General features: G+C 40.0%; 1 protein-coding gene across 1 annotated transcript in view; it reads right to left on the reverse strand.

Moving 5' to 3' along the window:
* The window catches only part of ANKRD55 (ankyrin repeat domain 55), a 44,988-nt gene that overhangs the window by 20,043 nt on the left and 3,231 nt on the right, over positions 1-21,714 (reverse strand). Inside the window, exons 2-6 of the mRNA XM_010024692.1 lie at positions 18,613-18,735; positions 16,475-16,605; positions 14,325-14,434; positions 10,970-11,030; positions 7,827-7,955 (exon numbers count right to left, since the gene is read on the reverse strand). Coding sequence (XP_010022994.1) covers positions 7,827-7,955; positions 10,970-11,030; positions 14,325-14,434; positions 16,475-16,605; positions 18,613-18,735 — 554 coding nt within the window. The remainder of the gene's footprint in view (positions 1-7,826; positions 7,956-10,969; positions 11,031-14,324; positions 14,435-16,474; positions 16,606-18,612; positions 18,736-21,714) is intronic.

The following is a 21,714-nucleotide window of genomic DNA, read 5'->3' on the forward strand; positions in this document are numbered from 1 at the left end:
CTGTGAGATATCCACATCCAAAGGTTATTTGAACTGTCATGAATGTGGCTGATGATAGAGAATATACGATGTGTGAACAGTCATATATTGATTCATGTATATCATCCCAGTCTCTGGGTTAATTTTGACTGCATTACTCCTTATTCTTTCTCACTGGGACTTTGGATTATCTTTGGGCTGATTTCTGGGTCCATTATAGCAGGTCGTATTTGTTCAAATTGTTCTGTTCACATCATCTGGTGTGCTCAAAACTATATGTGCTGCTCAAACCAGAAAGAGACAAAGAATTGGACTTTCTATGATTACTCTACTCACCACCTGCTTAACAACGTTTCAGTGTCATTTTGTTGGCAGTTGCTCAGTTTTATTTTGTTGGCACTTTGCCAGTATTTCTATATTTACTGCATGGTATTAGACTGAGTAATTGAGATTCAAACTATATCCATACTATATCCAATAGCCTCTTGTCTGAGGAAGCAATAATTGCTTTGAAGATGGCTATGAAATTTCTGTCCTGCTTTAACAATATTTTGAACCTTCTGCTGAAAGAGATGTCTGGCCAACTGCTATGTGGTTTTCCAGCTCTCTCTTCTTAGGAATGTCTTCTTATCTTTACATTCATCTTGGCTTTTTTAAGTTGCACACAAAATTCTCCTAAAACGCTTACACTGCCCTTATTCCTAGATTGATAGCTGTGAGCTGAGGTCACCAAAAATATAGTCTTTCTGTGGTAAATTTACCATGAATCACAGTACTATTGTTAGAACAGGATGTTCAGTGGTAAATTTACCATAGGAAAATTACATGTTTTTGTAACCTTACTCTGTGTATCCCTACATTTCATGTCTGCTTTTTGTATTCAAATTCTGTTCAGCAATATTCTCAGAGGTTATTAGTTATTTTTGCTGTGTGTTTCTATATAATTCTGCAGGGCTCCTCACTCAGTTTTATTTACACTTTCATCCCATCTCACACCTTTAGCTGCTTCCATCCCTTATTCATTTTCCTCAGTGAACTTTTCTTTTTTAGATCGCTTATCTAAGTTAAACTTATTTCATGAAGAAGAAATGTCCTAAAGCCTCACGCTGGGAGACCTTGCAAGGCAAGCTGTTGTTGAGCTTTATGCGAGATTTTGTCTGAGATTTGTTTCTTCTCCAGACAGTGGCAGACAAATTCACTGACAGGGTCATTAGTGAATTTGTTGTTAGCTCTCACTTTGACTTCATTACAACCCCATTTTCTTCAGGTTTGTTAATAAAAAGCCCAGCTTCTGATAGTTGCATCTCTCAGTGCTTTCAAAACAAGAAAATAATTCTTCAGGAAATGAAATATCCACCAAATCAGGTACCTTGAGGATAATTCTGCAAGGTTGGTACACTTTTCTGGTTTTGATACATTTTCCACCTGTTTCTACCCAATTTATCCTCATTGTTATTATGGCCATTGTTCTTATACTTCTGCCATTCTGATATGTAGAATGGTAATTTTACTTAGAAAGTTTTTGTCGCTTTCGTAGTATTCTACTGTAACATTGCATTTTGTTTTGCCAGGTCTTCAATTGTACATAATACAGTATTTTCTCTGTTCACTGCATTGTATAGAGGGTTAATTTTTTCCCCTTGCCAGAATGCTCTAACAAGCTACAGATTTCGATATCAAACAGAAGAATCATGTGAAGGGAGTCTGCTAAGCTGGCTTGTGGCTACCATTAATGTAGAGATGGGAGGAGGAGAGGGACAAACTATAGACCACTCAACTGTTTTCATGAAACCCTGACAAAGTACTTTTCTTCCAAGTGCATGCCTCCGGAGATTATGTGGTTAGGTAGTATTAGTTCTCCTATATTTTCTGTCTCTTTGTATTAGTGTGCAGTTTAAAACCTTCCTGTATCTATAGCCAGCTTTGCTGGATGAAAATTCCCCACTAGCAGCTCTCGACGTTGCTTCTTATTGTTAGCATTGAAGGCTAAATTAAGCCTGTCTGTGTTCCCTCTCCTTCTACATCCTCCTTTTTCAATTCCACACCTTTCTCTTTGTTGTCCTTCTGCTGTGACACTGAAGGGCTTGACATTTTAACCGTTATTTCACATCTCTGTCTTGTCGTAGATGAGGTGTCTTCCATTTTAAACATGGAGAATGCCAATCTCAAGAGCAGGGACATACTGCAGCTCCTTTAGTCTGCCGCAAACACAGCACAGTGAGGAATGTCCATAAATATGGCAACGTGGGTTGCTGAAGGGTTTTGCACACATGGAAACTTTCTCCCGTTGTTAAGGACTTCTAGCATTCCCCTATGTACTAGATTAGGGAAAGCTAATGAATGGAAGCATGTTCACTCTACCTGCACTGCTGCCTTCCCTTGCTGCCAGATGGCTGTGTTGGCAGTGGAGATCCAGGGCAAAAATTCAGAGCACCCTGTTTCTCTGCTCTCAGGGGATAGAGGCCACTGGGCCCTATGCTGAGGAAAGGAACAGTCCATAATCCCATCTTCAGCTTTCCTTCTGCCAGGGAAACTTTGCCAGGAGTTGCCTGGATGCAGCTCAGGCACTTCACAGGGTGTGTTTCTGATGGCAAACCAATATAAATTAACAACAACTCTACTGACGCCGCTGTAGTTACACTGGTGAGACTCAGCCAGCTTAGAGAGAAGCTCATTTGTCTTCTCCTAATCCTAGTAGTTCAGCCCCAGACACCCACTGAGACAGTGCCTCTTGCATACTCAAGAGTGACCCAGCTTGGCTTGACTTTGTGGTACTCTTGGAAAGAGAACGTGTTGTGCTACAGGATACTTTGTCCTGTGGTCCTCAGATAGCTGCTGCCTCTAGTACAGCTAGGGACATGGTGTTTTTAAAAGACTAATCCTCTCAGCAGCCTTAGTGGGTGTTGGAAAAAGCTACCAAATGACAAAGGCAGTCATGGAGGCATGCCTCTATGATTATCACGTATTCCTGCCTCTCTTACCCTCTCTTTGCTCAGACTAGAAACTGCATGAAATACCAGCCAGTTCTCTGAGAATTATTTTCACTTGTAGTCTTCTATAATAAGTGCGTATGATTTACTGTCTAAATGACTATGGCTATGACTAAAATTACTTGGCAGCTTTCCCCTGCTAGTACATTGTCATGAGCACTAATTTGTCCAGATGAGCTGTTTACGTGCTTTGAAAAAGAGGTCATTTTTTATTCTGTAGTAGAATAAGGATTTTTTCTTTACTACTAGCAGAAGAATGGAAACATTTGTCTCCCAGTGCCTTTTGTCAGGCATAGGAGATCAGGACATTTATAGATTTGCAAAAAGTGTGGTGCACGTACATTACTCATGTTCTGGCATCCACGTGCAGAGTTACGCATGGACTGTTCTGAGAAGAGGTCTGGCAATTATCCTGTACTTACCTGCAGGTTTTGCCTAAGACAAATTCCTACTATGCCCAGTGGGAGTTCTGCAGCTGATTTCCTTGAAAATTTGATTTGGCATGAATAATTACATTGTCAACAGCATGTTGACTGTCAGTTATTTCAGGTAAAGGCAGTTTTTCTGATGATCTGGTTGTACTGATGAGTTTGTATATCAATACTGCTGTACCATGTACAAGTCACAAAAGGGGCTTTGGCTTATGAAATGACATAAATGAAAGCAGAGACGCAGGTTACAGCTACAGTTACTACAGTAAAAAACTACGTATCATGAGGGAACATTCCTGAGCTCCAGAGCTCAGCTGTATACAGTAAAATTTTAAAACTCCTTCCTGGCATGGATTTATCTTGGGTCAGCTAACACTTTCCCCACCAGTTCCTGGATGTAGTTCAGGAGCTAGCATAGGCTTCAGACAATTTCTAGTAAGTGGTCTATGACCATCCTGTTTTAGAGAATAAAAGTTTAGCAGTAGGGATACAGGCTGTCCTGTGATAGTCAGCCTTGGTGCCAAACCAAGGCTCAAGCACATTTAGTTTGCCATTGTGGACATCGTCACATTCAGTGCACTTTTTGGAAGAAGCTTCTGATGGTATTGGAGCAAGTTTATTTCTTACTCAAAGCTATTTGCAAACTCTCTTACTCCTTGTTTTGCAACTTGACAGCTCACTTTATAGAGCCTTGCTGCTATGCAAGGAGTGACAGCTGTACCTTTGCTGGAATCACAAGATTTATACAACAAAGGGATTTCTTAAGGGTATGCATGAAAAATGCATATAAAGAACCTACTTGTCATTTGTTTGCTAACAGTCAAAATTGTCTTTAAAGCTTAGTGACATAAATAAAGAAATCACTACTCTCCCTTTCTAGCTATCTCGAGAAAACTGCATGAAACAAGGAGAAAATAAGTACAGTTTTGCAGAGACAGAAATCTGCTTGAAACCAACCAGGCTGTCAACAGTGCCTAGCAAATACACTTTTTCTGTCCCAAGTGAACAACAAACATGTCACATCAAGAAACACCCACTAAGTTTAACGAAGTTCTTGGAAGTGTCTCTGAATCCTGCCACTGTAGGCAGCCCTCAGAAATAAAATTGGGTGCTGGGCAGACACCCAGGGGTGCTCAGGATAGACCCTGGTCCTGAGGCACCACTGCCTTCCCTGGCCCCTTCCTCTGCCCTGGCTGGGTGGCCAGCTGTGTCCTTGAGGTGCTTGGGAGCAATGAAGAGGTTTGTTCCTAGAGATCCTAACGTTTAAGCATGCTCTCACCTCCCAAGTCATTACAGAGGCTGCCACGCTTGCTCAGCCAAACACAAACGGATAATTGCCTGCACTTTTCTTTTACAATGTGTTTAAGATATACAAGTATTTTACTTTCGTCTTAGGAAACGGGGTACTGGAATAATTGCATTGTTGTTGTAGAGTAAAATATGCAGGCTCTTGAGTGTTTAAAACTTTGCACTCCAAATCAACCTATTAAAAATCATAAGCACAGTTCTGCATGGCAGAGTATTATTTTTAATAGCTTCTTTCTAATTGCCTTTTCTTTTATCCTTAGGGGTTTGCATTTCTTCACTTGAGAAGAACTCTTTAATTGATTGTTTGTTTATTTTTTAAATGAAAGCTGATATTTTTACATAATCATATGACTTTGGGAAACAGAGTTTGAAGAAAGAGACAAAGAAATTTCTGGTAAAAATCATTACAATGGGCAAGGCAATGCAGGAAGATGCCCAAACTTCTCAGGTTATTTCCAAGGTACTACTAATTCTATTAGGATACAGTAGTATGTATGATAGAGTATACCATGTAGTATGTACTATATTTCACTAGGATTTCAATTACACCATTATCTAGATCTGCTAGAATGGCTTTACACTTTGTTTCAGTATCAGTTAACATTTTTTTTGTTACAAACGTGTGTTTCCTTTTCATTACAGCAATTATTGCTGGTTGGAATGAAAGGAGACAAATGCCTCCTGAAACACTTCTGATACAGCCCTATCTGCACCAGCTCATAAAAATAATACATGTGTAAAAAGTGTGACACGAGCTATTCTCACTTCAAACCAGAATAGCCTGTGTTTTTGACACCGCTATAACACATTTGCACTGAAGGTGTGAATTTGAGTGGCAGGACATTTGAGCTTTTCGATGGAGCAGACCTTGGTGTGGGCAAGGTCTGTCTAGTTACATGGCTGGGACTCCACAGCCACCATTTGTCTGATGAAAGAACAAGTGCCAAACATGTGGTTTTTGAAACAGTCATTGTGGAACAATTATTTCACATGCAACATGCCTGAGAATCTGGTTTCAAATGGCAGCCAGGGGTCTTTATGTGGTCCTGCTCTGTGCTTCAGCCCAGTGTGCACAAACTGCCTCTTTTCTGCAACAAATTTCAGTGCCTGGTCTTCCCCTTGCTGCATTTTTAAAAATGAAATCAAACACACGGCCCTATTCAACTGAAAACAGCCCCTGCAGCTGGTACTGCCTGAGCAATGTGAGTCTCTTGTGCTCTGAAGACACTAATACAGTTCTTAAAGCAAAAACTCCCCCTTTCCAGCAGACACAGAGGAGGCCATTAGACAAAACAATAATCCCACATAGCAGAGCTGTTGTTCTGCTCTCTCATAGCAGAGAAAGTCATGCCTGTCCACAGTGTCTATTTCTCCTGGGTCTAATAGGGCAGCAGAGAGCACTGCCTGAAAATAATTTGTCTTGGCCAAGCTTGAGCAGGAGAAATAGTAATGGATCTATTCCGTGCTCTGGTATTTCAACTACCCCTTCTGGGCCTAGAATATGGAGAAGTATGTGGATGGAAGAAGCAATTTATAAGGCTTCATAGCAGAAATCTGCCAAGAAGAACGTTATTTCCTCTGATTTCTGGGAGTAAGTTAGAGGGAGAAAGAAAAGGGAATTGTCATGTGCCTCCATCTGAGTACAAGTGGGTTCTGTGAGGTTTTAATTGCCCCCTTTCTCAAGAGTTATTCTGTGCATTTGTGAGAGAAAAAGTGGAGGTGGGAGTTAATCCTGGAATTACATAATGAAGTTTACAAAATACAGAATGAGGGAAAGATTAAGGTATGATAGGAACTCTGAAGATTGTGATATGAAGGGGATTCCCTGTTGTCTTTCTATCTGAGAGAAAACTTGTTCCCAGAACTCTGATTCAGACCACTGCATACCCTGTGCTTGCATGAGTTTCAGAGTTTTCCCACTGGAAGCAGCCTGCGCTGGAGTATGCCTAGTAAAAATGAAGAACAGGTTTTAGAGTAGATACCTTTAGTCTACCAAGGCAAAATAACAAGGGATGTAGCTGAATTTCAGACTGATCAGGGTCAAAGAATAACAAAACTAATGTTGAAACAATACCAGTTGCAGAGGCCAAGATATACTTCTACTTAAGAAAAACAAAAGTTGAGCCTATTGTACAAGAACCATCTGCGTGAGGTCACGGTCGAAGGAAACAGATTATTTGTTCTAGGTGTCCTTGCTCATTTACAAATATAGCATATGGCAGTTCAGAGCTTTTAAATTTCTTTGTTGACACATTTTTTAAGACAAGTGAACTTAGACCAAAAGGTAAGGATGAAAATATTTAGTCATTGTAGGAAAATGTTACTGGATTTTCATGCAAGTTCTATTTCTGCTTATCTGTTGTGCAGGTGTTTTGAACATTGATACCGGAACTTGCTATGGCAAGTGAGCAAGTAAAAGCATATTTATATAATTTCATCTGAGAAGTTTTCTGCAGTAAAGTTTAGGCATAACTTAGTAAATTTGGCTATATTTTATACCTCTTACTACCAATTGCATAGGACAGTACTTAATGCCACATTAAACCTGTGTGGCTTTTTTTTCCTAATGATAGCCTGAGCAATTTTTAGCAACTTGACTTTTTTTTTTTTTTGCATGGAAGATAGGAACACACAGTTCAACAGGAGATGTGTTTGCTTCCGTGTCTTCCTTAATCTCCAGAGAAGTAGGACCTCAACCCTTCAGCTAATTATTCCACAGCTATAGCTGTTAAAATATGCTTTAACTTGTATTTACATCGTTTTATTCCTAAAGGCCTTTGGCAAGAGTATTTAAGCTGTTGATTTCTGCAACCCTGGTTTAGTGAAAAGATTTAAGCATGAGTTCAACATGAAGCATACATGTGCTCTCGTTGAGACAAACGATAACTTTGTCCAGGGCAACAGTGCTGAGCCTATTTTAAGGATGTCTTGCTCTCCAACAAAGATACTAAATCCTTGACCTGTGCTCATCGGCAAAATACTGGGGCTTTTAGTGGGCATTTCTCTCATCACTTTTCCTAATTTCACAGCCAGAATAGTTGCTTTTGAAGTATCTTGGGCACCCCAATGGACAGCTCAGCTCAAGCAACTGCCTGGTGAAATCGTGGACATGGCTTACCTGTACTGCCCAGTGCAGAGCTGTTTTGAGGTCTTTGTCCACCAGAGTGAGGTCTGCTCCCCTGTGCAGCAGAGTCTGGGTGTGCTGGGGCCTGTCGTGGAAAGCAGCCCAGTGGAGTGAAGTCATTCCCTGAAAGCCACAAACCCAAAAGAGGAAATTATTGTCACTCACTAGGACCCTCCAAGTCTCCAGATAAGCTAGGCAGTTCTGAAACTGTACATGACTGATAACCTCTTCCATCTCCCCCTCGATTTGGAATAATTAGTAACAGCTTCTGAATTAGTGGAGTCACAAGGGGGAACCAAGCAATTAGCTTTTTGGAGTTATTACAGAACATAGATACAAATGTGAATGTGTTTTCCATACATGACTATAGCCTATTATAAATAATGCATGGTCAGGACCATGACAGCTGGGGGATAGTTCTTCACTGCTCAGTTTGGATCCTGTGAGAAAAGCCTATTTTAGACTGGTGTTTGACATGACACAGTGTGGTGTTTGGTTTAGGTTTTATCTTGGATCCAAAATAAATATTATAAGCTAGTATTCTAGCTGGCACTAAAAAAAGTCAACAAAAAAGTCACAATATGAACTTTTCATATTTATTGTTTAGGGAGAAAACAAAACAGCTATTGACCTGCATTTTCATCCCATCTTAGTTGTGTTCAGTCAGTCTTGGTAGATCAGAGAATTTGTGGATGTATTTGCACTGTCATAAGCCACTGTTACACACAATGGCGATGTATATATTAAAGATTCTCTGTATAAAGTATAAATGTGTTTCTTAAAAAGTGCTACTGTTGTTCATGTGTGGTGACATATGGGTGAAATCCTACCCTAACTGAAATTAATGGGAGATCTGCCACTGACATCAGTGGACCAAAGTTTTGACAGAAGGGGCTTAGTACTGTTGATGGACACTTGGTATCTGAGTACTGTGAAGCGAGGTGTCAGTGAAATGATTTCCAGCTAGGAAATGGGTCCTCACCCCTAAGCTTGGAGAACAGGAAAAATCACTGAAAGAGGAGAAGCTGCAATGTACCAAGACAGCTTTCTGCCATCCCCGCTCAGTCTGTTGATAGAGACAAAAAATCCTTGAAAAATCAACTTTCTGTTTCTACTGTGGTAACTAGCAGTAACATAGGAGTGGGAGAGCTGTGGGTGGGGATCAAAGATCTCTCTAGCCCAGGGACACAGCTCAGAGATCAGCAGCAGATGCTTATGAAGAAAGTATAAGAAACAAGGCTTGACATACAGTCACCTAACATTTGGTAATCAGACTGAAGACTTCCTAAGAAATCCAGACCTCCACAGGGTAATGATGCAAAGAGTAAAAAGTAATTGTTTTTATTTTCTTTAAAACTGCTGCTGGATAATTTCTGTAGGTGTCCCCATAATTTTAGATGTAAAAAACCAAGTTAATGATAATTCTCTTTCAATCTTGTCCATGCAGTTTATTATGCCATGGATTTACATAATCCCTCTGACATAGTTGCCAAGGTGAAAATCGTGTTGTAGTTTGTTTGTTTGAGTTGTTAGCCTGCCCATGAAAGGAAGCTACTCTATAACTATTGCAATCTTCTCATACATCCTTTTTCAGATTACTCCTCCAGTGGACATTCAAGCATAATGCTGCTTTCTGTTTTGTTCTCTGTTTCTTTTCTAATAATTCATACATTCCACGTGTCCTTTCGGAGCACCCATCTGGGCAAAGAGCATTGAGCTGGTTGTGGTGGCAGCTCACACATGTGGGCCTGCTGCAGTGGGCAGTGGCTGTCTAGCCTGCACCCATCCATCTGTGCATGGTGATACCACCCTTGAGTGGCATCTGTAGGTAGGTTACTGTTGGTGAGAGGAAGCATGAGAGTGGTATCGGAACTGTCAAAGCTGAAGATCTATCAGGATATTATATTAAAGGTGAGACAGCCAAACAAATATTCATAAAAAATAGGGGACATAAAAGGAGAAAACTGAAGACATGGCTGCAGGAAATACAGTGTGACACTTATTTTGCCCAGATTCGAGGGTTATTCAGGGAATGTTTCTTCACATTGTCATCTCACGGGCTTCAAAAGAAAACCCACAGAAAGCCACAGTTGTGGAAACTATGAAACCTCCAGATGTATTTCTTATTGTTTATGCATTCATGCATTTATTGGGGTGTTTTTCTCGAGTGTAAGATGGGAAAAATGAAGTGTTTTGTGCCAAAAGAACAGTTCTGTTAGCTGAAATAATTTGTGAGGATCCGTATTTTTTAGAAAACATGAATGTTCAGGGCTTAATACTGACACTTGAACAAATATCTTCTTAGTGCCAAATGACAGTGAGATGGACTAAAAGTTCCAGACTGCATGTAGCCATGCATTAGAGCAAAACATTACAGCTTGAAATTATAATCCACAGTTCCATGCAATTCATTAGCAACATGATTCCACACCAAGACAAAGCATACATCTGGTTTAGGTTGTGAGCAGCATCAGCAAACCATCCAGTGGATAACGAAGGTTCATGGGAGGGGAACAATTAATAACTCTGTGGCAGTTCTGGCACTGTGGAGGAGAGACACTTTCTTGAGCAATTGTTAGAGTGAAGAGAAACATACTAAAAGACATCCAGAGTCCCTCTCTTGTCTTGGCTCCTCCATGTGGAGAAGAAAGCATCTGGGAAGCTAACATTCCCCTGTGAATACTATATATATATGCAGGGCACAGTTTTTTAAGGACCAGAAGACGGTATAATTTTTTTAGCTCCATGACTGTTTTGTGTAACGCCAGCTTGCCAATATTTTTCCTAAGAACAGTACTTTAACGATGGGATGACTGGTAAAGGTGAAGGTTTAGTCCAGTGTGTAACTTCAGAAAAATCAAAAGCAATTAACATCTTGGCAAATTGAGTTAAGATACTGATTCAAGGCACCTCATAGTTGGCAGTATATGGAGAAGGTTTATTAACCTAAAGGTGAATCACATGTAGTAAGAAAAATGACATAATGCTTTGCAGAGTTCAGCAAAAGTATTCTAGAAATTTTTGACTAGTGCATAGTTTCATTGTAAAATTGATACTACAGTGCACTTTTTCTGAGCAGCATGAATGGTATGCCCCCAGAGCCTAAGACTGTGACTTATAGCACAAAGCTCACTCACCTCATTGTCCTGATGATTAATTTCATTTAGATTTGACTTCTGCAGAAGCACGTTCAGAAGCCTGTGGAAGCAATGACATAATCAGTGGGCTGTTGTCGTGACTAAACCTGAAAAAATGACATTTTTTGAGAAATGAAACATGCACTTTCAAGAAAAATCAGTATTAGTGATAGGCATAGGTCAGAATCTTAGGTCTGTGCTTTGTCATATTAGAAAAAACAATAGGACTTTATGGCTTACTGTAACAACAGAAGTTTAATGCTGGGAATTAAAAGCAGATCCCCTAGGAAGAATTCTTGTGCTGATTGCCAGGCTAGAATCAAAGTGCGTAATACTATACATGTGTGCAGTTTTCAGTAGCTTAGCAATTCATTGTCATCCTATTTTATGAAGTTTAAAACAAAGAGAAATGCTAATGATCAGTTTCTAAAAGGTTTTTTCACTCTCCTTAACTCTTGGAGTAATGCGATGTTGTATGCAAGTTTACATGTATGTACATGCATACTGTATATTTACACACACAAACCAATAGTATTTTACAAGGATTTGCAGAGTGTCTGCTGGGATAGGACATTATTATGATACAAAATATAGCAGTGCATCGGTTCACATTTTATAGAATATTAGACCACAAACACTCCCCTCTGGTGGAGGAAACAGTTACAATAAAATAGTTTCATGAAATATTATCCAAGTGCAACAATACTTTTACCACTGCACGGATGTTGCTTTTCTTTTCCTTTCAGTATCCTATTCAGATGTTCTAAAATCACTATAGGTTTGGTGAAGGTGGTTTTGTTTTATAGTAGGATGCTATGTGTTTGAATCATGGAAAAGGACCATTCTGTCACAGGCAGTAAAAAAGCCAAATAGCATAGATCCTAACATGGATGTACAGTTCTTATGATTCTGGCAAAAGGAAAGATAGATCCTCAGTGGGTTCCTAGGTAAGATCATAATACAAATCAATGACTCATCTGAAGGTGTAAATTTGCTAGAAACCTTCAAAATATGGACATGTTTAAGGACATGCTGTTTGCAAAGAAATTAAAAGATGATGAAGTGTCAAGAATGAAACGCTGATAAATGTACAGACAATGCACAGATAAATGTGTACAATCATGCATTATTCACATACATAGGAAGCAGAATAAAAATCTTTTGCTGCTTTTCATCAGGACAATATTCAGCAACTTCCAATAATTTTTCTGGATGGAACTGTGCTCCGGTGTGTGGATCAGATCAAGTCAAGGGTGGTTTTTTCCTCCCCAGTAATAACAACTAGATAATTTACATTATTAAAAATAAAGAAATTTATGGTTGCTTAGGGATGATTAGAGCAATTCTGCAGGTGAAAATCTTAGCAACTGGTAACACCATCTTCAAGTGCCAGAAGTCCAAATTTAACTTTTTTCTAATGAGAATATTCCTAAAGGGTGAAGACTGGTCAGATGCCAGTGCTTTGCTAGGACTTCAAATCCATTTATATATGGATACAAATACTTGTAGCAATGAGGTGTTACACATCCTTTTCTGAATCATGCAGCTAATGGCATAATGGTGTTACACTTCCTTTTCTGAATCATACAGCTAATGGTATAATGGAGACACACTATAGGAACTCTGAAAAGGATGGTATTTTAGAATTGCTGTGATTATCTTGGTAAAAATTTGTAAAAAGGAAGAGACATTTTGTGGTCATTTGGCACAATGACTCAGAATCTCAGAAATAGTCTTAGTAAAAAAACAGGTCTTGGTAACAAAGGACTAGCGAGCAGCAAAGAAGTTAGATAACCATAATATGCTTGTAAAACCCATTTATCACACAGTTTTATAATCTGATGCATGGTTCTGTAGTTTAACCCCAGATATCATCAATGAAACCAGCGTATGTGAAGGAAATCTCATCCTTTGAGCATAAAAGGTCTATCAACAACAAACTTTGGGTCACTTGTATCCTTACACAATTATGGCAACATAAGTGCTACCACTAAAATATGTAAATACTCCACCATGCAGCTGAAACTTCTCTGATATCTACTCTTAAAGGCATAGACCAGGAATGGACCACTCGTCCACCTTTCCTCTTAGGCTCTATAGAACTTGCTGGACCATGTAAGTCAATTACCAAAACAATACATAAATTGGCTGATCAAGCTTTCAAACTTGATTGAAAAAGCATTTCATAGCTGGCCACTACATATACCCGTTTGACAGCAACTTTGGATTCAAGAGAGTGACAATGACTGTGGTGGAAAAGCCTCTCCCTCAGGGCTCCAAGCATGTCTTCTGGGCTTGATGCAAACTCAGTGAGAAGACACAGGAAAAGGAATAACGCAGCTGGTAAATTCCTGTGCAGGGTAAAGGTCTGCGTGTACCCACGGAGAATGAGAAAATCATTCAGGGAACCCTGTGTGCTGCTGTTAAATTACTGTAAAATTACTGTAATTTACTGTTCCCTTTCAAGTATCAGCATGTACAGTATTGTACAAACATTGTCTTCATTCTGTGTAGGCTTGGTCTAATGATAGTGACCCATACTTTTGCCATTCTCTCCAAGTGATGCATGAAAAGCAATGATAATGTGAAAAATTGATAAAGCTGTTAAAAACGGCTAGAAAGCAAGATCGGCGGAGGTCTGAGCTGGTCTGATGTGACGACAGCAGCAAAATTGTAGGCTCATTGATTATGTCACATGAAGATTTTGTATATACTGAATGTTTCACCTATCTCTAATGTCATCCTGTACCTCCAGACATGATTTACTTATGAGAGCTTTTTCTAAGTGAATTTATTCAGATATACAAATCAAGATTTGTCTGACATTCCTATTATCACAGGCTGGAATGAAACAAAGAAGTTCCTAAGACTTCTTGTGAAGACACTCTGTAGTTGTTATTCCACCTTCAGCAAAAGTATTTTAAAATGAGCCAGTCCACCAAACCTAGCACCTGCTTTACAGTATGGGCTCTCAAAGAGGTTATTGTGTGGAGAACTTTTCTCGCATTTGCCATGCTACTCAGAAATCCAGAAAAGGAGTAATATCTTGTCATATTTCTTGTGAGGAGGTGGCAGAAGGGAAACCCAGGGTTTCAACTTCTGTTACAATTTTTTCCCCTCCTGCTATTGTGATCTTAAACCAGGCTCGACTCCTTCCTTGGCCATGTATCTCTGCTACACAGGTGGTGTACAGTGCTTTTTCTCCTCTCTACCCCCTTCATAATAACCACTAAACAAGGAAGCAACTGTCAGAGCTAACCTTCCTGACTCAGTCTCCCCTTTAGGCTGGGTAGCTAATGTTGGTGACTACCTGTTGAGATTCAACCAGCAAATGCTGTTGGGGCCTGGGACATACCTCACATCAGGCTCTGCAGTAGCAGCATGCAGTGGCAACCTCCCGTTTTTGTCAGGTATGTTCTGCTTAGCACCGTTTCTGATCAGGCTGATACAGCCTTCCAGCCAGCCCTAAAAAAGAAATCAGAGCATGTCAAAGAGGAAGGTGAAATGCATCAGGCCAGATCTTTGCTTGGTGGTTCTGGCATCCGTGTGTGGCTGTAGCTGTTTCTGCTAGCAGAAGAACTGGTCTCAGCACTGACACCAGTTCCCCTTTGGAGTACAAATCTCATACTAGCTCAGTCATTCATTTCTGTGATAAGGTGTTTTCTTTACACTGCATTTTGGTTTTTCTGCAGCTGTGGCAAATACCGACTGAGTAAACAATGGTTAAAAACCTGCTAATTGCAGGATCACTAGGAAATGCTACACATATTCCTGCATGTGGATTTAATTATGCTAGATTAAACCAGGAACATGAGCACTTAATCTTATTTCCTTGATGAGATTTTAGCAGGGATGGCAAATCAATAGTAAAAAGCCTTAGAGTGTGGTCTTACAAACACTGTTGCAGAAGTTTGAACTAGTGACAGCGTTAGACTGAAAACAGCACCAAAACAGATGGGATTAATCAGTACTTGGCCTAAAACCTTCTATTGATCAACTCAGCAAAAAAGCAAGTAAACAACCTGGTTGTGACTGCATAAATATTTCAGTGTATACTTAAGTCCCAGGGAAATCAAGCATGAGTTTGTTTTTTTCAGTCCTCTGCAGGCAATCGATAAAGACCATTCCCTCCTGTATGAGCTACGTTGGATCAGCATTACCAACATTTATGGGGAAGAGGTGTGGAATAATGGAATCGGAACAGCCCTTTTGCAGCTGCCAGTGGAAGTACAAGGCCACCAAATTTTGCCTGTGATTGTGACTGTGGAGCTCTGCTGAATTCAGTTCCCTGCACAGACATCACAGCCAAATGCTCCCTAAACCTCTGATTATATTCATCACAGAAACAGAAATGGAAACTTCGAAGCCTGGGTGGTTAAATCTTTTCCAGTCATTTCTATTTTATTTCTTTTTTCCAAAGAATTTTTTTTCCCCTCTGGGAAAAGAGGAAGGAAAAAAGGAGCATGACACTAATTATGGGATTTTTAAAAAATATCTGGCAGAGGAAATGTTTATTCTCAAGAAAGTGAGGCATCCTCCTTGTACTGAATGAGACTGCCTGTTTTGCAATTTTCTGCACTTATTTTCTGGCTTAATATTGCATAGCTGAGCAGAAGCATTGTTTTTGCCCTGAACTTGCAGGAGGAAACTAGATGTTTCCCTAGCAAGGGAAGCAGTTTAATTAGGCTGCCATGGTATCTGTTTAAATGAACTGGCTGTCATCCAGCCATAACTCATACTGTGCATCATAGGTGAACATTCCTTCCTCCGTTCTGTCCAACTAATAATGGCAGCCCTCTGCCCAACTAACCTGGTTCCCATCCTCTCTGAGTTCTGAATAACCTCCAGCAAGGAGGAGAAGATTAAAGTCAAGAGGAACATCCTTGTGTACTTCAGAGACCACCACATCTTCCTTCCCAAACTTCTCAATGGGATGGCTGCCCTACTGTTATTTGCATGTGGGTTGACTCAGGAGTTGGATTGCTTATGATCTGAGTATCTTCACTGGCACCTGCAGTACCTTGAACTTGAGTTCTTAACCTCGCCATCCAAGGTCCATCAATGCTCTGGCTCATGTAGTGTGCAGTAAAACATGCCTGCTGACAACCAGATTTTGAGATAGGAGTGCCCTCTCTGGAGCATAAATATTTGATGCTGACAGTGGGAGGGGAGAAGTTAGTCTGCATATTAAGAACAAGAGTGGACTTTCCAGTGCAACAGAAGCAAGTGGCTTTCTTGAAACCACACAGAGGACCCTGGACCCAGTGAGATCCCCATACCATGCACTAATTTTACAACCTGAAAGTGAAAGGATACTCTAACAGGAGTCTTGATCCTTTTCTGATAATCATCAGCTTTGCATTATAGTAAAGTTCACTCTTGTCTAGAACTAAATATTTTGCACTTGTTTTCTTTCTGTAGTATAAACAGAAATCTTATTTGGTCTGCACATTTACTCTCTTTACTCCATCTATCTTTCCATCCTTCTCCCCCAAGTTTTGGTACCAGATAAGTTGCCAGACATAAACTGGTACGTCCACAAGCATCTTGAGTATTAATATTGGCTCCCATCTTCAACAGAAGCTTCACTGTATCAACCTGGCGTCCTGACACAGCATGCATCAAAGGTGTGCAACCTGAGGAAGAAAGTCAAATGTTCTTTTACAATTTTTATTTTGTCAAAGCCATAAGCTAGAGATATTTTCTTATTTGCTAATGTTAGTACTGGCAAATTAACAAATCCTTTTGCTGACAACTGTTCCAACAGTTGTACTCAGCTTTTTGTAGGCAGGAAGTAACCGCTATGCCAGTTACTGACCACTGATTTTAAAAAGAGCATGACTTCATTAGCAAAAGTCTTGCCTCATTAACTCTGCTTCTGGAGGGAAAAGTGTTTTTCTATTGACAAGCTTCCAATATGAACTGTTGGCTTTGTATACCGTTTTGGAGGCTGATATTCTTCACAGTGACTAGTAGCCAGAGGGTGCTTGGCTAGTTTTCTCCAACCCCAGCTTCGTCCTGTCTCTATGTATTCAAAAGACTTATGAAATCAAGCCCTGTCCTATGCAAATGTGTGTATGTGAGTTGATACTTTATGTAGACAACAACTTATTTTAAAGGCTGGATTTGCTCTAGAAAATATTCTTTTGTGTTGTCATGAGAACTTTTTCAATATTCTGCAACAACTTCTGTGCTGGAAAAACCTCTGAAATCTACATTCAAGCCTAATACTCAAATTTTGCCATATTATGATGAATATTATGATATCTTTCAATTGCTTCCTTTTCCTTCCATTCTGCGAACTGCTTAATAACATCAAGAGATTTTCCTGCAGAATCTGACAAAACAATTTGAAATTACTGAACTGGGAATAAACATGAGTATTAGAAGCTGTAAAACTACTAGAAACTTCAGGCACAACTGAGGAATACTTGTTGGTTTGTATTTCGGTATTACTGACTTAATTATTGACTTACTGGTTTCAGTATTATTGACTTATTGATTTCAGTATTATCGACTTATTGATTTCAGTATTATCGATTTAATACTGAACTGAATTCTTACTGGATTCAGTGAGACTGTTGAGCAAATGTGTACTACCCAACCTGAGGTTATGCAGGCTCTGCCATATGTGCAGGATATGAGCCGTACGTTTGTCTTGCAAGACTGGTGTTTAGTTGCATCTGTGTGTACAATGAAGTAAACAAGTTTCTCCTGGAGCTGAAATACTTCCATTTGCTGATCAGTCTATCTCCACCCGCAGCCCTTCATGCCTAGTCCCTCTCACATAAAGGTTCTGGACTGGGAGCATTTTAGCTTGATTAAATATTTTTCCTACTGACAAATAGATGTTTTAAAGGTAATTGTAAGGATGTTTGGTTTAAAGTGTAGGAAAAATTGGTAACTTGGTAAAAGCTGGTAAAGGTTAAAATAGACGATGTTTGTACGGACCCTTTAAAAGAAACTACAGTGAAAAAATACTTCTGAATAAACAAAGTCTTCCTTGGGAGAAGCGTCCAGAGATCTGTGGCTCTAATTCACTTGGGAAATAGATCCATATAAAACCTAGGCAATAGGCAGCACTTTGTAATAATATTAAACAGTTTCCTGAAGACAAACAAAAAGGAGCACAGTCTCACAGATAAAATAGATTGTTTAAATCATTGCATGTTGTACACTCAACCGTTTGAGTTTGTCATTTAAACAATTACATGACAAAATCCTTCAAATTGTGTCTGTATACATACTTTACAAGTACAAAAGACTGAGACTCTCTGCTCTAGCATTGTGCAGACTGTGTATAGCATTTGGCTTTGATAAAAAATGTTCCTTTTTCTTGCATGAAATGACAACAATTTCTCACCATTTCCATAAACAAGATAAAATAGATTAATGATAAAGTCCTGTCTCATTATAGCAGCACAATGTATTTGTATCCATATTAAAAAAAATCTTATAATTAAAGGGGAAAGAAGTATCCAAACTGAGCATTTTCAATGGATGTTCCAAAGAATAACTCAGATTTCCCACATTCTGCTACTAAATATGATTTGCTGAATACAAAAATCAGGATAAAAAAATGGAAAATTTCAATGCCAGCTGAAGCAACTAATCCCGTGAGAACAAGCTCAGCCTTCATTTACCCTCACTGTCACAGGACTCCAGGATGGAAGGATCTTCTCGAATCACTGCAGTTAGTGTGCTCACATCGCCACTAGCTGCTGCTTGGTAAACCACAGACAAGTCACCCTCTTCTGCTGCATCACCTGCAGAGGAGGAGTACGTCCATGAGTAAGCAGAGAGCAAGTACAAATGATTACCAGTGAAAATTTATGACTGTATAACTCGAGATGGAACAAAGTGTATCTATCTAAACAGCACTGTGGTTTTTGTTAGTCATCAAAACTTGTTTTCTATCACAACTTCTTCCAAAAACTCTCAGACATCAACAGTGAGAGAACATTAGAAAGCTTCTGGAAGGTTTCCATCTCTCCTAACTATGATGTAACATAACTTGAGAAACAACAAAGGAATAGGTGAACTAGCTCGTAATGTCACTGTTATACTTTTATGAGATAGGATGAAATCAGGACACAGGTGATTTCAGTTTCAATGTTATCCTTGCACCAGTCGGAAGACTGAGGCTTTTCATGTCCTTTCCTTGCAGTGTCCAGGGGGATTCTCGTCTCAGGAGAGTGAACTTCTGGCAGCAATGGTTTGTGCTAATAATTCGTACAGAAAGTAAAGGTGAAATATTAGTTGGAACCCAGGAGAAGTTTATTTTGTTCGGCAGTAACAGTGTGAGGTATTATTTAAAGCAGATGCCTTGCAGGAGCTGTTCCTAAACACTCCTCAGGATTTTGTTTCTAGAGAAATTAATGTGATGATTCTGTCTCCGGTTTTTTTGCTTGTAACTTCCTTCCAGACTGATCATCCCATGCTCCGTATGCCTACACCTTCATTGGCTTCAAGTGGATTATAAACCTGTTAACTCCAGGAGTCAAAAGAGTAGATTTTTTGGTGCAGGGGCAAATCTGATGTAACGGTAAAATGCTCCAGCTACGTACTTCTGGTCAGCCACAGTCTCATGTTTAATTTTAGAGTTTCTGATCTCTACTAACTAAATAAGAACAGCTGCAGTGAGCTGTGCTCTTCACTGTGGCTGAGGGCCAAAGCTACAGACCATAGCATTCGTCCAGCCACTGAACTGCCTTGTAAGTAGGATAAAGTAAAACTGATGCCTAAATCACACTGGAGAGTTGATCAAAGGAAAGACAGAGCAAGTGACTGCTGACTTATCCTTACTGTCATGTCTTCTGGAAATAGCATAACTATGCAGATAAAAGGGAGATGGTTTAAAGAGAATTTTAAAAGTTAGTAAAGTCTTTTTCATAATAAAATATTGCATTATTATTAACATATTGCTATAAATCATATTTTAAACATTTTTGTATATATTTTTGAGTGATAAAAGGTTTTTAAATAAGCCACACAATTCTCATTGTGATCGGATACTGTGACAGTTGAACCTGCCTGAGCTCCACACGGGGGTTTACAGAGCCCTGTGCAATTCCCCACATGTGACCTTCTCCCCAGGATGCAATCATCACTCTTGTCTTCAAAACTTGGCTTCCATGGAAACGCAATCAGCCCTTACCCTGGGAAAGGTTAGTCTGTCAGAGCCAGAGCTCTTGTTGTGGGCTTGGGAAAACTTGAAGGCTGATGTTAAATTTGTCTTCACCAGTGCACAGATTCCCTCTCTATCACCTCTCAACTGAAGAGAATGTGATTTCTTTTCTTTCTGTTAGTTGGTCTTTTAAATTACACATTTGATAAGATTTGTAAATTAAAAATGTTAACTTGTTTTTTATTCTACTGGGGAGTCTATCACTGAGAGAACTGTTCATTTGGCTCAGAAGCTTTGACCTGTGTGCATGGAAGATCATGAGAGGCTAAGAGTCATTGCCTCTGCAGTAATCATCAGTGACTAGTATGTGAAAAAAGAAGTGACTTTACCACAGCACCCATTAATCAGATTTCCTTATCATGCCAGATCTGCAGACTGCTCTCACAATCAGCAAAGACATGTTAATAACAAGCTCAGGTCTGAGCTAGTCCCTTACTCAAAGAGGTGTGTAATATGGGCTGGGCGGAAGGCAAGGAGATAAGGCAGAGTTTCATCACTTGTGTTGCTCCTCTTGGCCACTTTCTGAAGGTACACCAGATGTGCCAGCCACAAGCAGCAAGACAGCTCCTCTCACAGTTGCTTGTGGTGCTTGTTATATAGGAATGGTACAGACAAGATGCTGCTGGCACTGGGAAAGAAACCATTAGATGTACTGAGAGACACAGTGGGTCAAAGGGACCCTCACCTCCTTTCATGCATTTCACATGTAAATTTTGTACTTTTTGCTGGTTAGACTTGTGAGTACCGATAAATCTTCCTTCTGTGAGTCAGGTGGGAGCAATCTACCCACAAAAAGAAACTCGCTATCTCCCAAGCAGAGCAGGTGCTTACCCGGAGGGCAGGATGGTGGCAAGATGAGGATGTGGGTACAAAACTGCATGTGGGTCCCTGGCTCCTTCTACCCCTTCTTATATGACTAAAACCAAAACACCTTCACCCCTGTGCCTTTGCTTGTGCTGGGCTGAATCTGCTTTTCCCAGAGCAGTTAGCCTGCTGAATAAGGAGAAGCAGCAAAACTCTAAATGGATGGATGGATGAATGAAGAGGTTTTTCCCGTGCCTGCACCCACATAACATGGGCTCCACTCCTGTTAAGATACAGTGGCATGAAGCCACATCTAAGATTCACACTTCCCTATCTGTGAATCCTAGCTGTCAGAGCTAGAAAAGGCAGAGGAATCAGGTTGTCGCCCTGCTGGTGAAGGAGACTGGGCCAGGAGGACTTGATGAACACCCACATTGTACATCCGACATAAAGCACACTGACACTAATTCCATTTCTATAGGGTGACATGATTTCAAGTGGGGTGTCTTGAACATGACCCTTGTGGCTTTGTGTAGGAGGTGAGGAGGAAGATAGATGTGTGGTCTTTTAATGCTTCAGATGGCAAGGACCAGGAAATGCCAGGATGTAATTTCTCCTAGTTCATCTTCCCTCAGCTTACCCCGTCAAGGAATAAGGCGGCACAAGGTATAAGTGCACAAAGCTTGTAGGCTATTTAATTTTGCAGACACCTCCCTGGGCATGCAAAGTGGGTGTTCTGCAGAAGGTGACAGTG

This window comes from Nestor notabilis, unplaced genomic scaffold (genome assembly GCF_000696875.1).
Source record: "Nestor notabilis isolate BGI_N333 unplaced genomic scaffold, ASM69687v1 scaffold442, whole genome shotgun sequence".
Taxonomy (NCBI): domain Eukaryota; kingdom Metazoa; phylum Chordata; class Aves; order Psittaciformes; family Psittacidae; genus Nestor; species Nestor notabilis.